The sequence below is a fragment of the Salvelinus namaycush genome, chromosome 31 (genome assembly GCF_016432855.1).
Source record: "Salvelinus namaycush isolate Seneca chromosome 31, SaNama_1.0, whole genome shotgun sequence".
NCBI classification, from domain to species: domain Eukaryota; kingdom Metazoa; phylum Chordata; class Actinopteri; order Salmoniformes; family Salmonidae; genus Salvelinus; species Salvelinus namaycush.
Window position 1 is genome coordinate 29,230,640 of NC_052337.1, and position 21,546 is coordinate 29,252,185.

The 21,546-nt window shown below is 42.0% G+C and overlaps 1 protein-coding gene across 3 annotated transcripts in view; it reads right to left on the reverse strand.

Moving 5' to 3' along the window:
• Window positions 1-21,546, reverse strand: part of LOC120026501 (glutamate receptor ionotropic, NMDA 1-like) — a 34,785-nt gene extending 13,239 nt beyond the window's left edge. For 2 of the 3 annotated variants that reach the window (XM_038971382.1, XM_038971381.1), the window contains exons 1-14: window positions 21,295-21,546; window positions 18,038-18,172; window positions 17,557-17,733; window positions 12,680-12,742; window positions 11,873-11,970; window positions 11,451-11,572; window positions 8,186-8,360; window positions 7,914-8,058; window positions 7,589-7,675; window positions 6,011-6,149; window positions 5,425-5,552; window positions 4,627-4,791; window positions 4,363-4,481; window positions 3,907-4,019 (exon numbers count right to left, since the gene is read on the reverse strand). In XM_038971382.1, the coding sequence (XP_038827310.1) occupies window positions 3,907-4,019; window positions 4,363-4,481; window positions 4,627-4,791; window positions 5,425-5,552; window positions 6,011-6,149; window positions 7,589-7,675; window positions 7,914-8,058; window positions 8,186-8,360; window positions 11,451-11,572; window positions 11,873-11,970; window positions 12,680-12,742; window positions 17,557-17,733; window positions 18,038-18,172; window positions 21,295-21,543 (1,915 nt within the window). In that variant the 5' untranslated portion in view covers window positions 21,544-21,546. The remainder of the gene's footprint in view (window positions 1-3,906; window positions 4,020-4,362; window positions 4,482-4,626; window positions 4,792-5,424; window positions 5,553-6,010; window positions 6,150-7,588; window positions 7,676-7,913; window positions 8,059-8,185; window positions 8,361-11,450; window positions 11,573-11,872; window positions 11,971-12,679; window positions 12,743-17,556; window positions 17,734-18,037; window positions 18,173-21,294) is intronic. The other variant, XM_038971383.1, reaches the window with a different exon arrangement.

Below are 21,546 nucleotides of genomic sequence, written 5' to 3' on the forward strand. Positions count from 1 at the left end.
GGTAAGGCAATAAATAGGCCAATAGTGGCAAGGTAATTACAATTTAGCAATTTACAATGGAGTGATATGTGCAGATGAGGATGTGCAAGTAGACACACTGGTGTGCAAAATAGCAGAAAAACAAAAACAAATATGGGGATGAGGTAGGTAGTTGGTTGGATGGGATATTTACAGATGGGCTGTGTACAGCTGCAGCGATCGGTAAGCTGCTCTGACAGCTGACGCTTAATGTTAGTGTAACGGAAGTCTTCGTCCTCCTCTGACGAGGAGTAAGAAATGTCGGACCAAGATGCAGCGTGGTGAGTATCCATTTTAATAGGAATACTTGAAACAAACAAAATAACGAATAAACGAATGAAGACGAAACAGTCCCGTAAAGTGACAACACAAAACACAGGAACACAGTAACAGGAACAATCACCCACAATACAAAACAGGCTACCTAAATATGGCTCCCAATCAGAGACAATGACAAACACCTGCCTCTGATTGAGAACCATATCAGGTCAAACACATAGAAATAGACAAACTAGACAAACAACATAGAATGCCCACTCAGATCACACCCTGACCAAACAAAACATAGAAACATACACAGCAAACTATGGTCAGGGCGTGACAGTTAGTGAAGGAAATATACAGTTAAAGTCAGAAGTTTACACACACCTTAGGCAAATACATTTAAACTCAGTTTTTCACAATTCCTGACATTTAATCCTAGTAAACATTCCCTGTTTTAGGTCAGTTAGGATCACCACTTTCTTTTAAGAATGTGAAATGTCAGAATAATAGTAGAGATAATTATTTCTTTCAGCTTTAATTTCTTTCATCACATTCCCAGTGGGTCAAAAGTTTACATACACTCAATTAGTATTTGGTAGCATTGCCTTTAAATTGTTTAACGTGGGTCAAACGTTACAGGTAGCCTTCAACAAGCTTCCCACAATAAATTGGGTGAATTGTGGCCCATTCCTCCGGACAGAGCTGGTGTAACTGAGTCAGGTTTGTAGGCCTCCATGCCAGCACACGCGTTTTAAGTTCTGCCAACAAACTTTCTATAGGATTGAGGTCAGGGTTTTGTGATGGCCACTCCAATACCTTGACTTTGTTGTCCTTAAGCCATTTTGCCAAAACTTTGGAAGTATGCTTAGGGTCATTGTCCATTTGGAAGACCCATTTGCGATCAAGATTTAACATCCTGACTGATGTCTTGAGATGTTGCTTCAATATATCCACATCATTTTCCTACCTCATGATGCCATCTATTTTGTGTAGTGCACCAGTCCCTCCTGCAGCAAAGCACCCCAACAACATGATGCTGCCACCCCCGTGCTTCACGGTTGGGATGATGTTCTTCGGCTTGCAAGCTTCGCCCTTTTTCCTTCAAACATAACGATGGTCATTATAGCTAAACAGTTATTTTTTTGTTCCATCAGACCAGAGGACATTTCTCCAAAAAGTACGATCTTTGTCCCATGTGCAGTTGCAAACCGTAGTCTGGCTTTTTTATGGCGGTTTTGGAGCAGTGGCTTCTTCCTTGCTGAGCGGCCTTTCAGGTTATGTCGATATAGCACTCGTTTTACTGTGGATATAGATACCTTTGTACCTCTTTCCTCCAGCATCTTCACACGGTCCTTTGCTGTTGTTCTGGGATTGATTTGCACTTTTCGCACCAAAGTACGTTCATCTCTAGGAGACAGAACGCGTCTCCTTCCTGAGCGGTATGACGGCTGTGTAGTCCCATGGTGTTTATACTTGTGTACTATTGTTTGTACAATTGTGGGATTGTGATACAGTGAAAACAATTGTTGGGAAAATTACTTGTGTCATTTACAAAGTAGATGTCCTAACCGACTTGCCAAAACTATAGTTTGTTAACAAGACATTTGTGGAGGGGTTGAAAAAATTGTTTTAATGACTCCAACCTAAGTGTTTGTAAACTTCCGACTTCAACTGTAAGTCTCCAACTTCAGTGATTTTTGCAATTCGTTCCAGTCATTGGCAGCAGAGACCTGGAAGGAAAGGCGGCCAAAAGAGGTGTTGGCTTCTGGGATGACCAGTGAAATATACCTGCTGGAGCGTGTGCTACGGGTGGATGTTGCTATGGTGATCAGTGAGCTGAGAAGGCGGAGCTATACCTAGCAAAGACTTATAGATGACCTGGAGCCAGTGGGTTTGGCGATGAATATGTAGCGAGGACCAGCCAACGAGAGCATACAGGTCACAGTGGTGGGTAGTATATGGGGCTTTGGTGACAAAACGGATGGCACTGTGATCGACTGCATCCAATTTGCTGAGTAGAGTGTTGGAGGCTATTTTGCAAGTGACATCGCGGAAGTCAAGGATCAGTAGGATAGTCAGTTTTACGAGGGTAAGTTTGGCAGCATGAGTGAAGGAGGCTTTGTTGTGAAATAGGAAATTAACTTTGGATTGGAGATGCTTAATATGAGTCTGGAAGCAGAGTTTACAGTCTAGCCAGACATCTAGGTATTTGTAGTTGTCCACATATTCTAAGTCAGAACCGTCCAGAGTAGTGATGCTAGTCGGGCAGGCGGGTGCGGGCAGCGATCGGTTGAAGAGCATGCATTTCGTTTTACTAGCATTTAAGAGCAGTTGGAGGCCACAGAAGAAGTGTTGTATGGTGTTGAAGCTCGTTTGGAGGGTTGTTAACACAGTGTCTAAAGAAGGGCCAGATGTATACAGAATGGTTTCATCTGCGTAGAGGTTGATCAAAGAATCACCCGCAGCAAGAGTGACATCATTGATATATACAGAGAAAAGAGTCGGCCCGAGAATTGAACCCTGTGGCACCCTCAGACACTGCCAGAGGCCCGGACAACAGGACCTCTGAACACTGGTCAGACACACTGAACTCTGTCTGAGAAGTAGTTAGTGAACCAGGCGAGGCAGTCACTTGAGAAACCAAGGCTGTTGAGTCTGCCGATAAGAATACAGTGATTGACAGAGTCGAAAGCCTTGGCCAGGTCGATGAAGACGGCTGCACAGTACAGTCTTTTATCAATGGCAGTTATGATATCGTTTAGGACCTTGAGCGTGGCTGAGGTGTACCCGTGACAAGCTCGGAAACCAGATTGCATAGCGGACCTGGCCTCCACAATCACCCAACCTCAACCCAACTGAGATGGTTTGGGATGAGTTGGACCGCAGAGTAAAGGAAAAGCAGCCAACAAGTGCTCAGCATATGTGGGAACTCCTTCAAGACTGTTGGTAAAGCATTCCAGGTGAAGCTGGTTGAGAGAATGCCAAGAGTGTGCAAAGCTGTCATCAAGGCAAAGGGTGGCTACTTTGAAGCATCTCAAATATAAAATGTATTTTGATTTGTTTAACACTTTTTTTGGTTACTACATGATTCCATATGTGTTATTTCATAGCTTTGGTGTCTTCACTATTATTCTACAATGTAGAAAATAGTCAAAATAAAGAATGGGTAGATGTATCCAAACTTTTGACTGGTACTGTATGGCGGAGGGTCTCTCAAATATTACATTATTTATCGATGTGCAACACTAATATTTTTACTGTTAATAACCACTGGGCACAGACGTCAGTTCAACGTCTAGTTTTGTTGTACATTTGGTTGAGTTGTCAACTAACGTAAATTCAATGTGCAATCAACAAGACATTTCACCATGTCATTGGATTTAGGTATGAAATGTCCTTACGTTGATGACTTTTTGCAAATCCAATTCGATTTCCACATTGATTCAACGTCATCACTTTGGGTAGAAATGATGTGGGAACAACATTGACTCAACCAGTTTATGCCCAGTGAGTATCAATATCACAAACTGATCTGTATAGTATTTGTAGAAATAGTACACTAAGTAGCTAGATAAGTAACTATTGTATTAGTAAATCTGCCCTTTAGTGATAGTATTCTCCTACCTTCCCCAATACCGGAGTTAAGCAAAACTCCCCAGGAGAACCACATGGCTGACGACAAGGTGAGGGCGTCTTCTTCTTCTTCTTCACTGTTTACTTTAAACCTCCCAAACGGGCTAGAGAGAGAGCAGGATATGAAGTGAGACATTCACAAGCAGACAGAGGCGAAAACCCTGGCAACCCCAGACAGGGAGGGAGTCTGTGAGTGGCAAAGCAAGAGCAAGATAGAGCACAGAAAGAGAAGGCCAGATGAACAGAGCAGTGGAATGACTGGAGCCAGTCTTCACCTCTGTCCCCTCGTCCCCAGTGAGAGAAGATCTGGAGAGGTCTGGAGCATAAGCAGAGGTAGAGTATGTCACACACACACACACACACACACACACACACACACAGACACACACGGACACACACGGACACACACGGACACACACGGACACACACACATGGATCCCCTTGTACCTGAACCGGTCTAGTAGGTAAAGCATCACCGCCACCACATGCACCGAAAGACCCACCAGCAGCCACAGTGTGCTCTGAAATGGCTGCATGAACGAGTCCAGTGTACTGCGAGGGATTTCCTGTAACACACAGCACAGACAGTCATTCACTAACCACTTGCAGTCTACTACCACCCAATCTGCAATGAGGACTATATCAGGTGTAGTCTGGATGAACTTTCAATTCACACTCTTCATACATTTTGAGGGGAATTTGGGGACATACCTTTTTAACGAGGATGGTTAGGCCTTGGTACTTAAAAGGTTTGGAGAATTCGATGTACTGGGCTCGTTCGTTGTTTATCGTCAGCGGGGCAACGATCATATCTGCCAGACCCCCCAGGAGCTCTCCCATCATGCCATTCCACTCTTTCTTGTTGCTGTTGTTCACCTGTGGTAAGTGGACGTAAAGGGTTAACAACCAACCCAACATGACAATGAATTTCAGAATGAAGTGTCAGTATCAGAAACAGAAACAACAAGTGAGCCCTCTCTTAAAACCCTTTGTGCCTTTAACCTAAATTAATATCAGCAGAAATGATCTGAATGGTATTTTCTGGCTCAGAGACGTGGTAACTGAGCTTGGCTCTCCAGAGAAGCTCCATTCAGCTCATCTTGCTTGTTCGGTAGATCCTGACAGGTCAGCGTGGGTCTCACTCTCACCACCTACTTGTCCCTCTAACACGGAGCTAAAGTCCCCAATGTAGTCGGACTCTAGGTTTCCATGGCTCTCTCGGACTGCTTTTAGTTAGTGATTTAGGGAAAGTTAGTGATTATGTCAAACAACAATTTTTGTGAGTGCAGTAACATACTGTAAGATGATTTTGTGTCATTTTCTAAACGTTACAAATGCATGAACTTAATTCAAAAAGCACATCTTCGAGATAGGAGATATGATTTGCTTCATAACTTAACATAATAAAATCTAATATAAATGTATGTAAATAGACAATCGTTGGTCAATACATTTTGGGCCAGTGAGGTTTCTATCTAGAGTGAACTCTGAGTATCTATAGGAACTGACCCGCTCCTGTGTTCCAAATTTCCCATCAGCCACCAGGTGCACCTCATAGGTAAAGTTCATGGTTCCGGCCAACTTGATAAGTAGATCGATACAGAATCCATAACAACATTGAGGTACAATTGGACGTCCTGTAACCAACCAGCAGAGGGTTGCAAGTTACAATCAATCTGGAGGAAATCCCTCTCTTTCTTTTTTAATATTTTTTAATAACACCAGACATGCCCAAACAGTACACACACACACACACTGTTCAACCAAAATCACACATACAATAATATAGCTACACACATGTTCACTGCAAACAGACTTCACACACTAAACACAGGCTGGCACATGCCCACACTGTTTGCAAACATTAAAGCAAACACTCAAGCATATTCACGGTACATACTCACACCCGCGAGCGTGCGCACACACACACACACACACACACACACACCAATATGCCAACAATCACACAAAGGCACACTCAGCTACATGCATACATATATAGATACCTACTGTATATATATGTATGCATTTCCAGTTGGTACTTAGCGGGCGTAGTAAAAGCACAGTGATATCTTAAACGTCCCTGTTGTGTTACCTGGGATGGTCTCATTTGGTCCAGTGCAGATCACCTTTTTTATATCTGCCACTCCATTTAATGTTTTTTCCTCCTTGCAGGTTCCATCCTGCTCAGTGGGCTTCACATACACAAAGGGCTCCTGGTGTATGGTCACTATCTATAACAGACGGGAGAGCACACTGTTTATCACACAGTGGGCGTTTAGCTCACACTGACCCTGAGGGACCTTTTAAATCACCAACCCTCCGGACAACAACCCCTCCTCAAGGAACACACAAAACACACACACACCCATGGTAGAAATGATGGCGAGAGAGAAAATGAGATAGAAGGATAGAGAAAGAATCCTGCGCAGACCCATTACATTGAAGATTCTGTAAGATATAAAGCATTGCTTTACTTTATATATACAGTGCATTCGGAAAGTATTCAGACCCCTTGACTTTTTCCACATATCCTTATTCTAAAATTATTATAAAAAAAAAAATCCTCATCAATCTACACACAATACCCTATAATGACAAAGCAAAAACACATTTTGCAAATGTATAAAAACAAAAAACTGAAATACCTTATTTGCATAAGTATTCAGACCCTTTTATGAGACTCAAAATTGAGCTCAGGTGAATCCTGTTCCCATTGATCATCCTTGAGATGTTTCTACAACTTGATTGCAGTCCACCTGGGGTAAATTCAATTGATTGGACATGATTTGGAGAGGCACACACTTGTCTATATTAGGTCCCCCAGTTTACAGTGCATGTCTGAGCAAAATACATGAGGTCGGAGGAATTGTCCGTAGAGCTCCGAGACAGGATTGTGTTGAGGTACAGATCTGGGGAAAGGTACCAAAAAAATTCTGCTGCATTGAAGGTCCCCAAGAACACAGTGGCCTCCATCATTCTTAAATGGAAGAAGTTTGGAACCACCAAGACTCTTCCTAGAGCTAGCCGCCCGGCCAAACTGAGCAATCGGGGGAGAAGGGCGTTGGTCAGAGAGGTGACCAAGAACCCGATGGTCACTCTGACAGAGCTCGAGAATTCCTCTGTGGAGATGGGAGAACCTTCCAGAAGGACAACCATCTCTGCAGTACTCCACCAATCAGGACCTCAGACTGGGGCGACGGTTCACCTTCCAACAGGACAACGACCCTAAGCACACAGCCAAGACAATGCAGGAGTGGCTTCGGGACAAGCCTCTGAATGTCCTTGGGTGGCCCAGCCAGAGCCCGGACTTGAACCTGATCTGGCATGCGAGAAACTCCCCAAATACAGGTGTGCCATGCTTGTAGCGTCATACCCAAGAGGACTCAAGGCTGTAACCACTGCCAAAGGTGCTTCAACAAAGTACTGAGTAAAGGGTCTGAATACTTATGTAAATGTGATACTTTAGACATTTTCAAACATTTCTAAAAACCTATTTTTGCTTTGTCATTTGTCATTGTGTATAGATTGATTTGGGGAAAAAAACTATTGAATCAATTTTTGAATAAGGCTGTAACGTAACAAAATGTGGAAAAAGTCAAGGGGTCTGAATAGTTTCCGAATGCACTGTATATCGGGAACATCATTGTTTAAGGAGGGTGAAATGCGGTACCTTTAGTCTTGTGGACATCTGAAAGCCCCGCGGTTTCTCTGTCTCTCCCCCCGGCCAGATGATCTTCCTCTGATTATTCATCACCACCTACAGGGTCATGACACCACGATTAGAGGAGTGTTGACATAATGTGTGGAGCTGATGAGGGCCAAACACAAGGGAGTCCAATACGAAAGAGTCAGCTGCTTTAACTACAGCTTAGCATTTAGCTAATAAAACCACTGCTTTCTAATTACCATACGTACTGCTTAATAGAGAGCTGTAATAGCAATAGATAGGAAGATCACAGTAGAAACAGCGAGAATGACTTTTGCAATAAAGTTACCTGTGTTCCATTGTAAATCCCGACTTGAATGAGTCGACTCTTCTGGTAGTTGAGAATGCTGTAGTGAGCGTACTTCCTGTCGCCATCGTCATTGAACTCCACACGTCCAGTGAGGCCCTCTGGGTACTTTGATGACATCAGAACCCTGAGACAGAGAAATTAAAGTAGATGTGAGTGTGAGAGTGTAGGGAAATAGACAGAGTGAGAACGTGTGTGTGTGTGTATGTGTATGTCTTCCTGAATTACAATATATCATGACTTTATAAATGTACCTTTTGAAGAGGGGCCCGGTCTTCCAGATGTTGGTGTTTCCCACACAGCCTCTCGGCGGCTCCGTGATGTTCTCCTTCTCAAAGAGCTCCTGGATGGACTGAGCCACCACTGCCACTGCGTCGTTGATGTGGGCCGACTCGTTCTTGCCGTTGATGAGCTGGAGGCCGATGAGACCTGCTCACATCACGCCAACAGCAGCACAAAGCCAATCAATGACCTGCTCGACTACCAACCATCAGGATCCTTTTGCAATACACACAATAAAAACTTATAGGAACCTCTTGTTCAGCCATCCTGAGAAAAGGTCCAACCGCAAGTTTTGATCCAGCACCATGCTCTCTGTTGCTCTATTTGTAAAAGCAATTTTAATCATCCAGTACTGGAACAAACAAGCACTGGATGTCTTTGAACCATGACCTTCATCGTGATCAAAATAGATTTTAGCTGATTTTCTTTTTATTCCTTTCTGAGAAGAGGCAACATCAGAGAGGAATGGATTCATATTTTGAGGTTGTTATTGAACTTTTCCCAGCATGAAAAAAAGAGTCCCTTGAAGTTGGATTGATTCAATTCTATCACCCATTTTATAGGGGTTAGGTTGGAAAATACCACAAGCAGAAAGCTATAGTGTATGTGTGGGACCAAACAAACTTACCTCAACTATATTAGAGAATTGATATAAACAAATCACATTAACAATCCAACTTCAGCTAAGTTTTTTCATTGCAATTGGTCCGGTAGCCTTGCAGACTCTTGAAAGAAGCCACAGAGGTGAGTTTAAGACAGCAACAGGTGCTGGAGACATGGACACGACTAGGGTTGCAATGGGGGTGGGGTGGGGGGGGGGGGGGGGGTATATTACTGGTATATTACTAGTTCACCAGTAAACTACCAGAATTGCAGTATCTTTCAAGGATTTTATGTAATCTATCAGAAAACATCTAGTGGCCCTCTTGGTTACTTCCGATTACCTAAATCGTCTGTAATTATCTCTGGCCCTCTCTCTCTGGCCTTATCACATGTAAAATACACTATATGACCAAAAGTATATGGACACCTGCGCGTCAAACATTTCATTCCAAAATCATGGGTATTAATATGGAGTTGGTCCCCCCCTTTGCTACTATAACAGCATCCACTCTTCTTGGGTTGCTTTCCACTAGATGTTGGAACATTGCTGCGGGGACTTGCTTTTATTCAGCCACAAGAGCATTAGTGAGGTCGGGCACTGATGTTGGGCGATTAGGCCTTGCTCGCAGTCGGAGTTCCAATTCATTCCAATGGTGTTCGATGGGGTTGAGGTCAGGGCTCTGTGCAGGCCAGTCAAGTTCTTTCACGCCGAGCTCAACAAACTATTTCTGTATGGACCTCGCTTTGTGCACAGGGGCATTGTCATGCTGAAACAGGAAAGGGCCTTCCTCAAACTGTTGCTGCAAACCATTATTCCTCCTCCACCAAGCTTTACAGTTGGCACTCTGCATTGGGGCAGGTAGCATTCTCCTGGTATTCGCCACACCCAGATTCGTCCGTCGAACGGCTAGATGGTGAAGCGTGATTCATCACTCCAGAGAACGCATTTCTACTGCTCCAGAGTCCAATGGCAGCGAGCTTTACATCACTCCAGCTGGCACTTGGCTTTGTGCATAGTGATCTTAGGCCTGTGTGCGGCATCTCGGCCATGGAAACTAATTTTGTGAAGCTCCCAACGAACAGGTCTTGTGCTGACATTGCTCCCAGATGCAGTTTGGAACTCGGTAGTGAGTGTTGCATCCGAGGAAAGACGATTTTTACGCGGTACTTGCTTCAGGACTCGGCGGTGCAGTTCTGTCAGCTTGTGTGGCTTAACATTTCGAGGTTGAGCCATTGTTGTTCCTAGACATTTCCACTTCACATTAACAACGTTTACAGTTGACCGGGCAGCTCTATCAGGGCAGAAATTTGACGAACTGACTTGTTGGAAAGGTGGCATCCTATGATGAAGCTCTTCAGTAAGGCCATTCTACTGCCAATGTTTCCCTATGGAGATTGCATGGATGTGTGCTCGATTTTATACACCTGTCAGCAACAGGTGTGGCTGAAATAACCGAATCCACTCATTTGAAGGGGTGACCACATACTTTTGTATATATACTGTTTATGAAATAATTAAAATTGATGATAAAAAAAAAAATAGAATGACAAAGCTGTAAAGCATCTTAAATATAAACCATCAACTTAGTGAATACCATTGGTGTATAATATGAAGGTTTCAGCATGAAATATTCTTTATACACTTATTTTACTATGTCAATATGTATTTATTGTCAATGTTTTGGCGTCAAACTGGTGGCAGTCAATAGTTGGAAGAGTTGCACAGATAATTAATGCCATTGTTGATTAGATGCTTTTTTTGTTATTTAGGCTATTTTCTCTTGAACCATATGGTCTATCTAATAGAAAGTAATGGAGAAATTACCAAAGTTATGATATATTGCCATAGATTTTCTGTTAATTACAAAAATTACTGAAGATTCCTGTAACTTTGGTAAATTACGGGTAGCTTTGCAACCCTAGACATTACTGGCGAAGAATTTTCTGCAGAGGTCTGAGCATTGTCTTACGTCAGATAGCGCTACTTACTGCATCTCTGCACAGCGTGACGAGCGTTATGTAGGAGTGATACCACATAACGTAAGACAATGGGGGTAGGGGGTGTTGGAGTGCCTGGGGTTGACGCTTACGTTTGTGACCACAAAGTGACATATTACGTGAGACTTGTGCAGACTCCGGGACATAAGGAAGACCGTTGTAGCTTACCATTCAATTTCAGTTACACTTCAATGTGGAGGTTGCAAAACTCCCTTTATAAACTCATGAGAACCAAGCTATTAATATGTCAGGATAGTACAATAAAGGCAGCGCGGGAAGCGTTGGATAACCCAACATATATTTTTAAGAAACACACTGTATGTGCGGGTTAACCTATCAATAGTTATGACTATAGATAAAGAAATAGGTTCAGAGATACAGGTCCTAAAAATGTATCTTAAGAGCTTATAGTGTAAACTACTGTGACTCATTTAAAACCTTTAAACATATCAAATGCTTAAACGTTTAAATGCTTAACGCTCAACAAATGATCACACATGATACATTGTTAAACAATGAATCCTTCATCTATGGTTGTCTCCCTAATCATAGAGGTTAAATTAAAGGTGACTCCAGAAAAAAGCCAGCGTTAAGTGTTTTCCGAGTGGCTGTTGGGTAGCAGCGTATGGTACGTACCATCTGGTGCCTCACTCAGGGCTTTACCCGACATCTCCCGCTCTCCCACCAGCCACACGTAACCCGAGCCCGTCATGTTGAGGAAACGGGCAGCCTTGTAAACTGCAGCAGCGTCCTCTTCACTGAAAACAGAGATGTTAAGTGACACAGGCATGGTTACTTATCTTTAAACTAAACGCAAATCATTGCAGTAAATCACTACGGTGTGATATCATGCCAGCATTTAGCAGTAAAAGTATGTAAAAAGTGTAAAATATAAGTCATTGTAAATCCAGTTGCAGTCTAATTAGGAGCCGGAAAAATTACTTATGATAATTTTAGGTTAAGGATCGTGATCAGAATGAACTAGATTCAGTAGTAGAGGCAGGTCAGCTATGATGGGAGGGGACTGATGGGACAAATGGGAGCTGCTGCAGTCTCACCTGGCGGAGAGGATGATGACACGAGCCTCCAGCTCTTTGGCCTCCAGAAGCAGAGCAGTTAAGTTAGTCTCCTGGCTGAACTGGAGGACTTTCTCTGCCTGTGATCGGGGCACAAAATAAGTCAAGCCAGCTACTTACCCCCACCTCAGAAACCATGCTGTCTCTTTACCTGTTTTGTTCGGTTTTGTTGATTTTTGTTGAAAAAGAGAGAGAGGAAAAAAAGGAAAGCGATCCATGGAAATCGGCTCAACTAAAAAAAAGCTTGGAGGGGAAAAAACGTTTGCATTTTTCGCATGCAAACTGAGGGTTATCAAGGCTCCAAAGAAGGACGTGCATGTTAGATAGGGGGGATAAGAAGGTCAATGCAACCAGTAACTAAAAACAGGTGAAGGGGAGTGAGGGGAACCTTTCCCCCAACCAAAAACGGTTGAAACTAGAGGTGCTACAAAACAGGAGGGAGTAGTAATCTGGGAAAGTGTTTTGTCCCACACTACCGGATCTCCACAAAGGAATAAACTTGCAATCCTTTTTTTGTTTAGAACATGCATTCCTTTAGTTGAAGGAAAAAAGGTAATATGATAGAAGCGGAGCGCTGTTCATTTGTTTATTTTTTTACGGAAAATTATAGTCTTTCCATTAACAAAACCATTCTTCTGTGAAATCATAGGAATAATGTCTCAAAGTAAAAAGAAACACGTGCTTCCAAGATAGGGGCATTTCTGGGTCGGCTGGTGACTGGTTGGGCTGGTTTCTAGTTGCTACGTTTGAAAAGTTGGTGGGCGGCGTGCATTGACCATGCAAATATACCTTAGGTCCTCGCTTGTTGTCATAGGACAGTTGGTCGAGGTTTTCATAGTTCCTTTTTTTATTCTGATGAGTAATGTGCACAGAGAAAATATGCAGACACAGAAGAATATTATAAACAGTTGAAAATGGATCGCAGTAAAGCATTCCAACAAATCTCCAACTTTTCTGCTTCAAATTGGGATCCCTTGGGCTTGCAAAAAACATCAATGACAGCCACTGACCACTAGCAATCCTATTTACTGCTATGTCATATGCCCTTATTCACCACCTTTCAAATACAACTCAAGACCCTTAAACCATCGTCCAGCATTGGTCCAGAAACAGTCATACTCTATGTACAACAATTAGGTTGAGATATGTTCCAGATCAAAGCAATCCCAACACGTAAAAAGTCTGATTCTGCAAACTAATTCCCCTAAGGTTCTTTCCATTTTGAATTCCACTCTGCTCCTGTATATTGTGAAAGGAGTCGCAAGGCAGTCTCTTTGCCTTAGGGAGCCATTTTGCAGTGAAACATAGCATCTTCTGCTTGATAGACCTGCCTCCCCTGATGCCTGAACTCTCAGCTCAGACCGTTGGGAGGCAGAGCGCTCTGGGTCTACGTTCTCCGCTACCCAAATGCTACAGTGACTCTGACGCATTGGTTCATTAATCTGCCTGACAAGCAAATCTGAAGTAAATCCCATTTTCCTCCATTGTATTCACACTTCTTTGAAAGGAATAAAGAACCGTTCTGCCTCAAATGTAATCTGAGGTTGTTGTGGTCAGCGCTGCTCTGTAAAACACTGCTCCCCTTTCCAAATGTTGCATGATAATGTCTTGAAGTGTGTCAAGGTCGGTGCACACTCATGAATCATGACATTGCAAAACAAGCATTAATCAAACTGGGACTACGGTCCTTATTTGGAATATAAATCAACTCATCTTGTAGGTAGCCTAGCGGTTAAGAGTGTTGGCCAGTAACCAAAGGGTTGCTGGTTTGAATCCCTGAGCCGACTAGGTGAAAACTCTGTCTGTGCCCTTGAGCAAGGCACTTATGCCTAATTGATCAGGTAAGTGGCTTTGGATAAGCGTGTCTGCTAAATTACTTAAACTTCTTGTCAATAGGGGGGCGCTGTTTTCACTTTTGAAAAAATCGTGCCCAAATTAAACTGCCTCGTACTCTATTCTAGATCGTACAATATGCATATTATTATTACTATTGGATAGAAAACACTCAAGTTTCTAAAACTGTTTGAATTACATCTGTGAGTAAAACAGAACTCATTTTGCAGCAAACTTCCATAAAGGAAGTGAAAAATCTGAAAACGATGCTCTGTTCCAGGGCCTGCCTATTCAATTGCCTAATATTTATCGATATGCATGCACTTCATACGCCTTCCACTAGATGTCAACGGGCAGTGGAAGGTGGAATGGGGTGTCTAGCTTGATCTGAGGCCGAACAAGAGCTTTTGGAGTGACAGGTCTGGAAATTTCTTTGTCTTCTCTGGCGCGCGAAGTACGTCGACATTGGCTTCTGAAAAGCGTTCGGTATACACGGCGGATATCTCCGGGTCTGATTTTATTTGATACATGTGATAATAACATCATAAAGTAGTTTTTTTCAACCGAGTTGTATCAGTTTATTCAACGTTTATTGGGACTTTTGGAATTTTCCAAAGAGCCCATCTTCAAGAGAAGGTGGGCATGTTCGCGCCACATGGCTAGCTAAGGTTGCTAATTCGACAGGAGAAAAGGACATTCTAAAACCAAACAACGATTTATTCTGGACCTAGGACTCCTTGTACAAGATTCTGATGGAAGCTCAGCAAAAGTAAGAACAAGTTATGATGTTATTTCGTATTTCTGTGGAAAATGTTGATTCCTATTCTCTGCCGTTTTGGCGAGCGCTGTCTCGCAATAACGCAAGCTGTTTGTTATGGTAAAGTTATTTTTAAAAAATTTAACACGGCGGTTGCATTAAGAACCAGTGTATCTTTCATTTGCCATACAACAAGTATTTTTATGTAAAGTTTATGATGAGTTCTTTGGTCAGATTAGGTGAGTGTCCAAAATAGCTCCGGACATTCTGGTGAATCGATGCTACATATTCACAATGTATAACCACGGTTTGCAGCTCTAAATATGCACATTTTCGAACAAAACATAAGTGTATTGTATAACCTGATGTTATAAGACTGTCATCTGATGAAGTTGGTCAAGGTTAGTGATTAATTTTATATCTTTTGCTGGCTTTTGCGAATGCTATCTATGCGGTGAATAAATGCGGTTGTGTGTTTGGCTATTATGGTAAGCTAATATAATGCTATATTGTGTTCTCGCTGTAAAACACTTTTAAAAAAATCGGAAATATTGGCTGGATTCACAAGATGTTTATCTTTCATTTGCTGTACACCATGTATTTTTCATAAATGTTTTATGATGAGTATTTAGGTATTTCACGTTGCTCTCTGTAATTATTCTGGCTGCTTTGGTGATATTTTTGATGGTAGCTGCAATGTAAAACTATGATTTATACCTCAAATATGCACATTTTCGAACAAAACATAAATTTATTGTATAACATGTTATAAGACTGTCATCTGATGAAGTTGTTTCTTGGTTAGTGACTAATTATATCTCTATTTGGTCGGTTTTGTGATAGCTACCTATGCGGTAGAAACATGGTGAAAATATGCGGTTGAGTCTTTGGCTATTGTGGTTAGCTAATAGAAATACATAGTGTTTTCGCTGTAAAACATTTTAAAAATCGGAAATGATGGCTGGATTCACAAGATGTTTATCTTTCATTTGCTGTATTGGACTTGTGATTTCATGATATTTATATACTATTATTTACTTGTGGCGCTATGCTAGGCTATGCTAGTCAGCTTTTACTGATGAGGATGCTCCCGGATCCGGGATGGGTGTTAAGTAAAGGTTAAATGTTAAACCCAAATAGATTTTTCTCTAGCCCTCCACCATCTTGCAACTATCTCTGTGTGGCATTATAATGCCTTGGCAAAAAAAGAACTGTCTAGATGACTGCCATTGTTTTCACCAAGGAGTTCCTCTCTGACTGCCCTATTTTTGCTTATTCAGTCTAGTATGATATTGTATGTTGTGTCACTAATGTTAGTATTCTAACTGAATCCATTACAGCTAGAAGAGTCTCTCTACCGGCTGTGCTAGAGAACCCCATCAAATTGTCCCTGTGGCTTGTCACAGCAGCACAGCATATAAATCTGCAAATACAGTGTGAATAATCTGCACGATACAGAATATTAAATGTGAATAACTAGAATATTTCTCATTAAGGAGGAAATGACACAAACTCCCCAAATGTGACAAACATTCTGCCAACCTGGCTAGCTGAGTAATTTCTTACAACCACTGATAAAATCACAGTCCAAGCTTTTAACTGTGGGAACACAGATACTTCCTTACATCGTCATATCGTAGTGTCTACCATATCAAGGTTTCTGTGACATTGATAGATTCCTTCAATCTGGTAACTGTAAATCTATCCAATCTCTGTTTATGGCAGTATATAAGAGAGAGAGAGATAGTCAAGGGCGGACAAGATGGATTCCAGGAAGGAAGGAACAAGTAGCTATCAGTTAACCAACTATTCTTTCATCTACAGTAATGTAGGTCTTTACCATAGACAATACCACTCCACGGGTAAAGTCATACATACGATCCAATTAAGTCATAATCCTTAATAACAAGATGATTTATCGACATAAACTATACTTAGTAACTCCTAATCAATCTTGATCATGTGTGAGTAACTGATTAACCACAATGTGTTTAAAATGTCCCATCTCCCTTCGGTGTGGATTATCATGAGCATGTGTCAAATGAACCATTTCATCAGCCTCTGATTAAATTACTCTTCAAATCAGGACTCATTTCACTCCGTCACACAATTACAAGAAAGAGTCCCTGAAGAGAACAAGCATTACAAAAAGCCTTAACTACATCTTGAGGTGAAACATACTAAATGTATGTTCAACGATGTGTTAATTGTTCCTTCTCTTTTCCTTTAGGGAACATGATCACCGGTCTGTTTTAGGCTTTAGGTGGATCAGCACATTTATTAATGAGCTAGCTACATTCCAAGTAACACAGCCTTGTGTGAAAAATGATGCTCATGGTTACAACATTTATATGTGTCATTTCACTTGCATGGTCTCACAGTCCATTATCTGACAAGGACAAGGACCTTGCCGGCCGGCAAAACTAATGGTTGCTGGTTTGAATCCCTGAGCCGACTAGGTGAAAAATATGTTGATGTGCCCTTGAGCAGTTAACCTTAGTTGCTCCTGTACGTTGCTCCTATACATTTCCCCTGTAAGTGTCTGCTAAAGCATGTACATGTAGTAAAACCAAAGATATGTCTTTCAGACAGTGTCTCAGGACAATCTGATATACTGCATGTCAACCATCCATCACTTTACAAGCCTCCAAGTGAGCATAACACTGGGTAGATTAGCTCCTTTCCTTACACACGTAATATCACAACACAAATATACATGAAGGATCTGTGGACCATCATTATGTTTGGGGGTCATTGATGTTTTGCAAAGCCCCAGGTTAAAGTGTGCTATTTGGCTCCCGTTGTGGATTGACACAGGAAAATTTGACTATGGTGAAAAGCAACATGAGATGAGTAAAAGATGTACTCAGATCAGACCACATTAGACGCTGTAGATGTCTCTAGCATATTGATGTTAGCCAATGTTTACACAATGGTCAGTGAGAGATGTGTTCACACAAAATAAAGGAAAACAGTTACATATAGTACATAGAAGACCTTTGAGAGTTAAACAAAGACTACACACACACACGCACGGTCACACACACTAGGGGTCCTGCGAGCCCGAGCATCTCACCTTTGTTTCCCTCTCCTCCAGTAGGGTCTCCAGTCTCTTCTGCGCGGCCCGCCCCTCGTGGTCATCGCTGACAATCAGGATGATGTGGTTCCATCGAAACTCTCGCATCATGTCGAACCACACGTGAGCCTGGTGGGAGTACGGGGGGACAGTCCGCAGAAAGGACAAGTGGATACTCTGAAGAGAAAGAAAATGAAGAAGAATGAGTGAGAGGAAGTTACTTGCTAGTCATCCACGGTTTTGGTGACATTTCTAACATATTCATAAGGCCTTACATTAGCTATTTTGGCAGCTAGCCAAGTAGTGGAGTAGAATTTGTCTCTTATCAGTTTCAATTCCCAGGGACCTCTCCATAATTTCCTCCTCCCACTTCTCTCTCTCTCTCTCTCTCTCTTTCTCCCCTTATCACTCTCTCTGTCTATCCCATCTCTCTCTTCTTCCCCTCTCTCTTCTCACTCCCTACCTCTTTTTAATTTCTCACCTTGTCGGAGTAGATGGACATGCGTGTGGTGAGGCCCACCACAGGGATGCGGTAGAAGCCTGCGGTGTAGGACACAGGCGTGGGGGTGAGGTGGTCATTGGACTGGGGAGGATGACTCACCAGGATGGCATACACCTGCAGACACAAGCATGGGAATGAAAGATAACCACACTTCCTGTACAGAGAGTTGAAAGGATAAAAAAGTGTATGGAATATTGATTCATCACTGCGACATGGAAATGTCACATCAGCTTTCTCCTCTTAAACCATCCTCATTTAGCAATATGACTGCTTAGTAGATAGATATTTATTTGGCTCAAAGCTGAATGGCACTCTACTAACAGCTTTTTACTGCGCAACTGTATATCAATTCTTAGATGAATAGGATTCTTGAGAAATGGAACATTGATCCAACTGAAGCGGGAAAAAAACATGCAGGCATGATGGTTTAGTGCGTGCAGCCCGTATGGTTGGGCCTCAAATGAGGTCTTCCATCCAGAGAGCGCTTCCAGGCATCTACCACCTGTCATAGACCCTCTCATTGAGTCTCTCACATGGTTAGATCTCCATCTATGCAGTTACCAGACACTGTTACCTGCATTTGACATGTAGAATACTGACAGCTTCCTTATCCCTGCAGCCCTCTGTGATGAATGGAACTCAGATGTCGTGGAACGAAGGGATATATGTTTGTAACGTAACCATTTCTATCAATTACAATCATTACAATGAAGAGGACCAGGGACACGGTCTGCGTGTGTGTGTGTCTGTGTGTCTGTGTGTGAAAGCGAGTGTGAGAATTTGAAAAAGGGATGGGGGAGGGGTGTTTCACACCTCAGCTCTCTTCACTACATGATATTGCTGCTTTCCAAAGCAACGTAACGCATAATGTGTTTCAGTGTTGGAACAACTCTCAAAGGGATAACATCACAATACATAATTTATGAATGTTGTTTTCATTGTTAGGATTAAATTGCAATAGTTGTATTCACATGTCCTGGGCAATAGCTATAATGACCTAAAGAAGAATCGCACTCGAAGTGAAAAAGCCAGTTATTCTTTCCAGTCTAGAGGCAAAAACAATTGCATACCATACACTCGTGTGTCTAACCAATACAACATCAGTCTGCATTAGTTATTGATCTAGCAATGAACATGAACAAACCGTTAAAACTACAAATGATCAAATCATAATTTGACATAATACAAACTAAACGCTAACCCCCTAATAAGACCGGTGACATAACGTCAGACCAGCGAGACATGCACCACAACTGCTACCCCCCAAATGCTTTGATGCAGTGGGCCGTTACGCATGCGGCAATGTCAGCAGTGAATATAAAAACAGTTTTAAAAAAATGTCATTGTTAAAGGGATACTTGCAAGATTCTGGCATTTAATCCCTTGTTGTCAGATGAACTCGTGAATACATTTTTTTTTTTAAATTAGCTGTAGTTTAACCTAGCATTAGCTCGTGAAAGTACTGCTAATTTCCTTCATACTGCACACAGATAAATAAAAATGGTATCCACGAGTCCATCTGACTCTGGGTAAATTGAACAAGGGCCTAAATGCCAGAATCTCGCAGTATACCTTTAATGATGAGTCACTGATTTCACTCTTGGTTAGTTAGTTCATTTCAGTGGATTTGCAGCTGTGCACACTGAAGTGGAGTTGGCCTCTCATCCCCCACAAATCTGTGTTTTTGGCCCTTAGCTTTTAGCTAAAAGCTAAGTAGATTTTCCATTTCTAACTGATATCATAAAATAATAACTTTTGGATGAGATTTAGACCTGGATTCAATCACATCAAGCGTTAATCGGCAATAGCAGACACCCCCATAGCTGTCAAAATGGTGAACAGCTGCTCTTGCAATCATTGTCTGAAGCCACACCCGCCCCACTCATGTTAGAAGTTCAGAATGAGAAAGTGTAGGCAATATAGAAATAATTACGCTCAAATTTAAAAATCATTAAACTAAATTTGGAGAACTTCTATCATCCTAATCAGTGTAATCCAGTGTTCGAACATGTAAACAAGACTGCATGGGATTTCTGTTAATGCAACTTCGTGCAGCCAATGGCAATGTCTGCTTTAGGTGTAATTATACCCTGATGAAGACAGCTTGGCTGTCGAAACGTTGGATATTACATTTTTGCATCTGAGCTCCTAGTGTGCGGCTCTCCTTTATTTTTAAGTTTTCTACTCCGCTAGCCAGCACCTCGCCTAAATGGGTGTGCGTTTCTTTTTCTTCTAGATTGCTTTAGGTGTAATGCCAGGAGCTGCTTGTGGATTTGACAATGCAATTCCACCTCTTAACACCGCCAAAACAACTGCTATGCTGATGTCATTAAAGCGTATCTGATTGAATAGGTTATATTAACCCTTGAATACATTGCTTTGTCTGACTAATAAGATACAGATATGGGGATAGAGATTTGGCCACTTCCAACAGACCATTTTCAGGCCATTTACTTTTCATGTTAGGCCACAAGTTCAGGTTTGGTAGTTACTCATTACATAGTCTACTGTTTATGTAACAACGTCATATGCATATCTGACATATAATTTCATTTCAGCTTCCATTTTCTTTCGGAAGCTCGATGGTATTACCAGAGGTGACGGATCTCTGAAAAGGACGCAGTTTCATAGTATTGTTATCATAGCCTAAAGGGCTAGGCTCTAAGAGATATTGTGAGAGTAACGACATTGCTGTATTGATTATAAAAATTGTGTAACAAATTACACGTTTTTTGTTGTTGCAAATAAACAGTTTCGTTTAGGAAAATATATTAAATGCAGTCAGCTCAATCTGCTTGAAATATGCAATAGAAGCAGGTGGCACTGGCACAGTGTTTCACAGGCAGGCATTGAGGTTACAGTCTAGGCAGATGGCATTGTCTGTATATTGCAAATGAAGTGGTCACTGATCACAATATATCGACCTCATCTGCCCTATTACTCACGTCAGCCAGTTCACTTGAAACAGACACAGGATGATGCAGCATCACACTAAATAGGACGATTAATTTCCCTCCCAATAGTGGGCATAGGCCTCATACTAATTTGCACAGCTTAAATATAGTAGGCTTCATAATCATTTTAGCCTTATAAATGGTTCTGATTGATATGATGGACATTTTGCACCAATGAATAGATGGCTAAATGTCCTGGCTAAATGACTCATCTAATTAGGCAATTAATCATTTAACACCCATGCAGGGACATGCAGGGACAACGGATCCCTCCTGAGATACCTGGTTAGAGATGAGGTCCTCGCAGACGGAGAGAGCCATCTGGATAGCGTTGGGTTTGTGCGTTACGGAGATGGCGGTCAACTTGAATTTATCTCTCCCGTAGATCTGATTCGCCTGGGTCACCGCATCCTTAAAGACTTGCTCGTACCTCTTCTGACTCAGGACTGCTCCGATGTTCACTATCTTCGGCTCGCAGCCGCCTCGCGCACAGGAGCACGAGAGGAACACCGCCAGCAGAAACAGACGCATCGT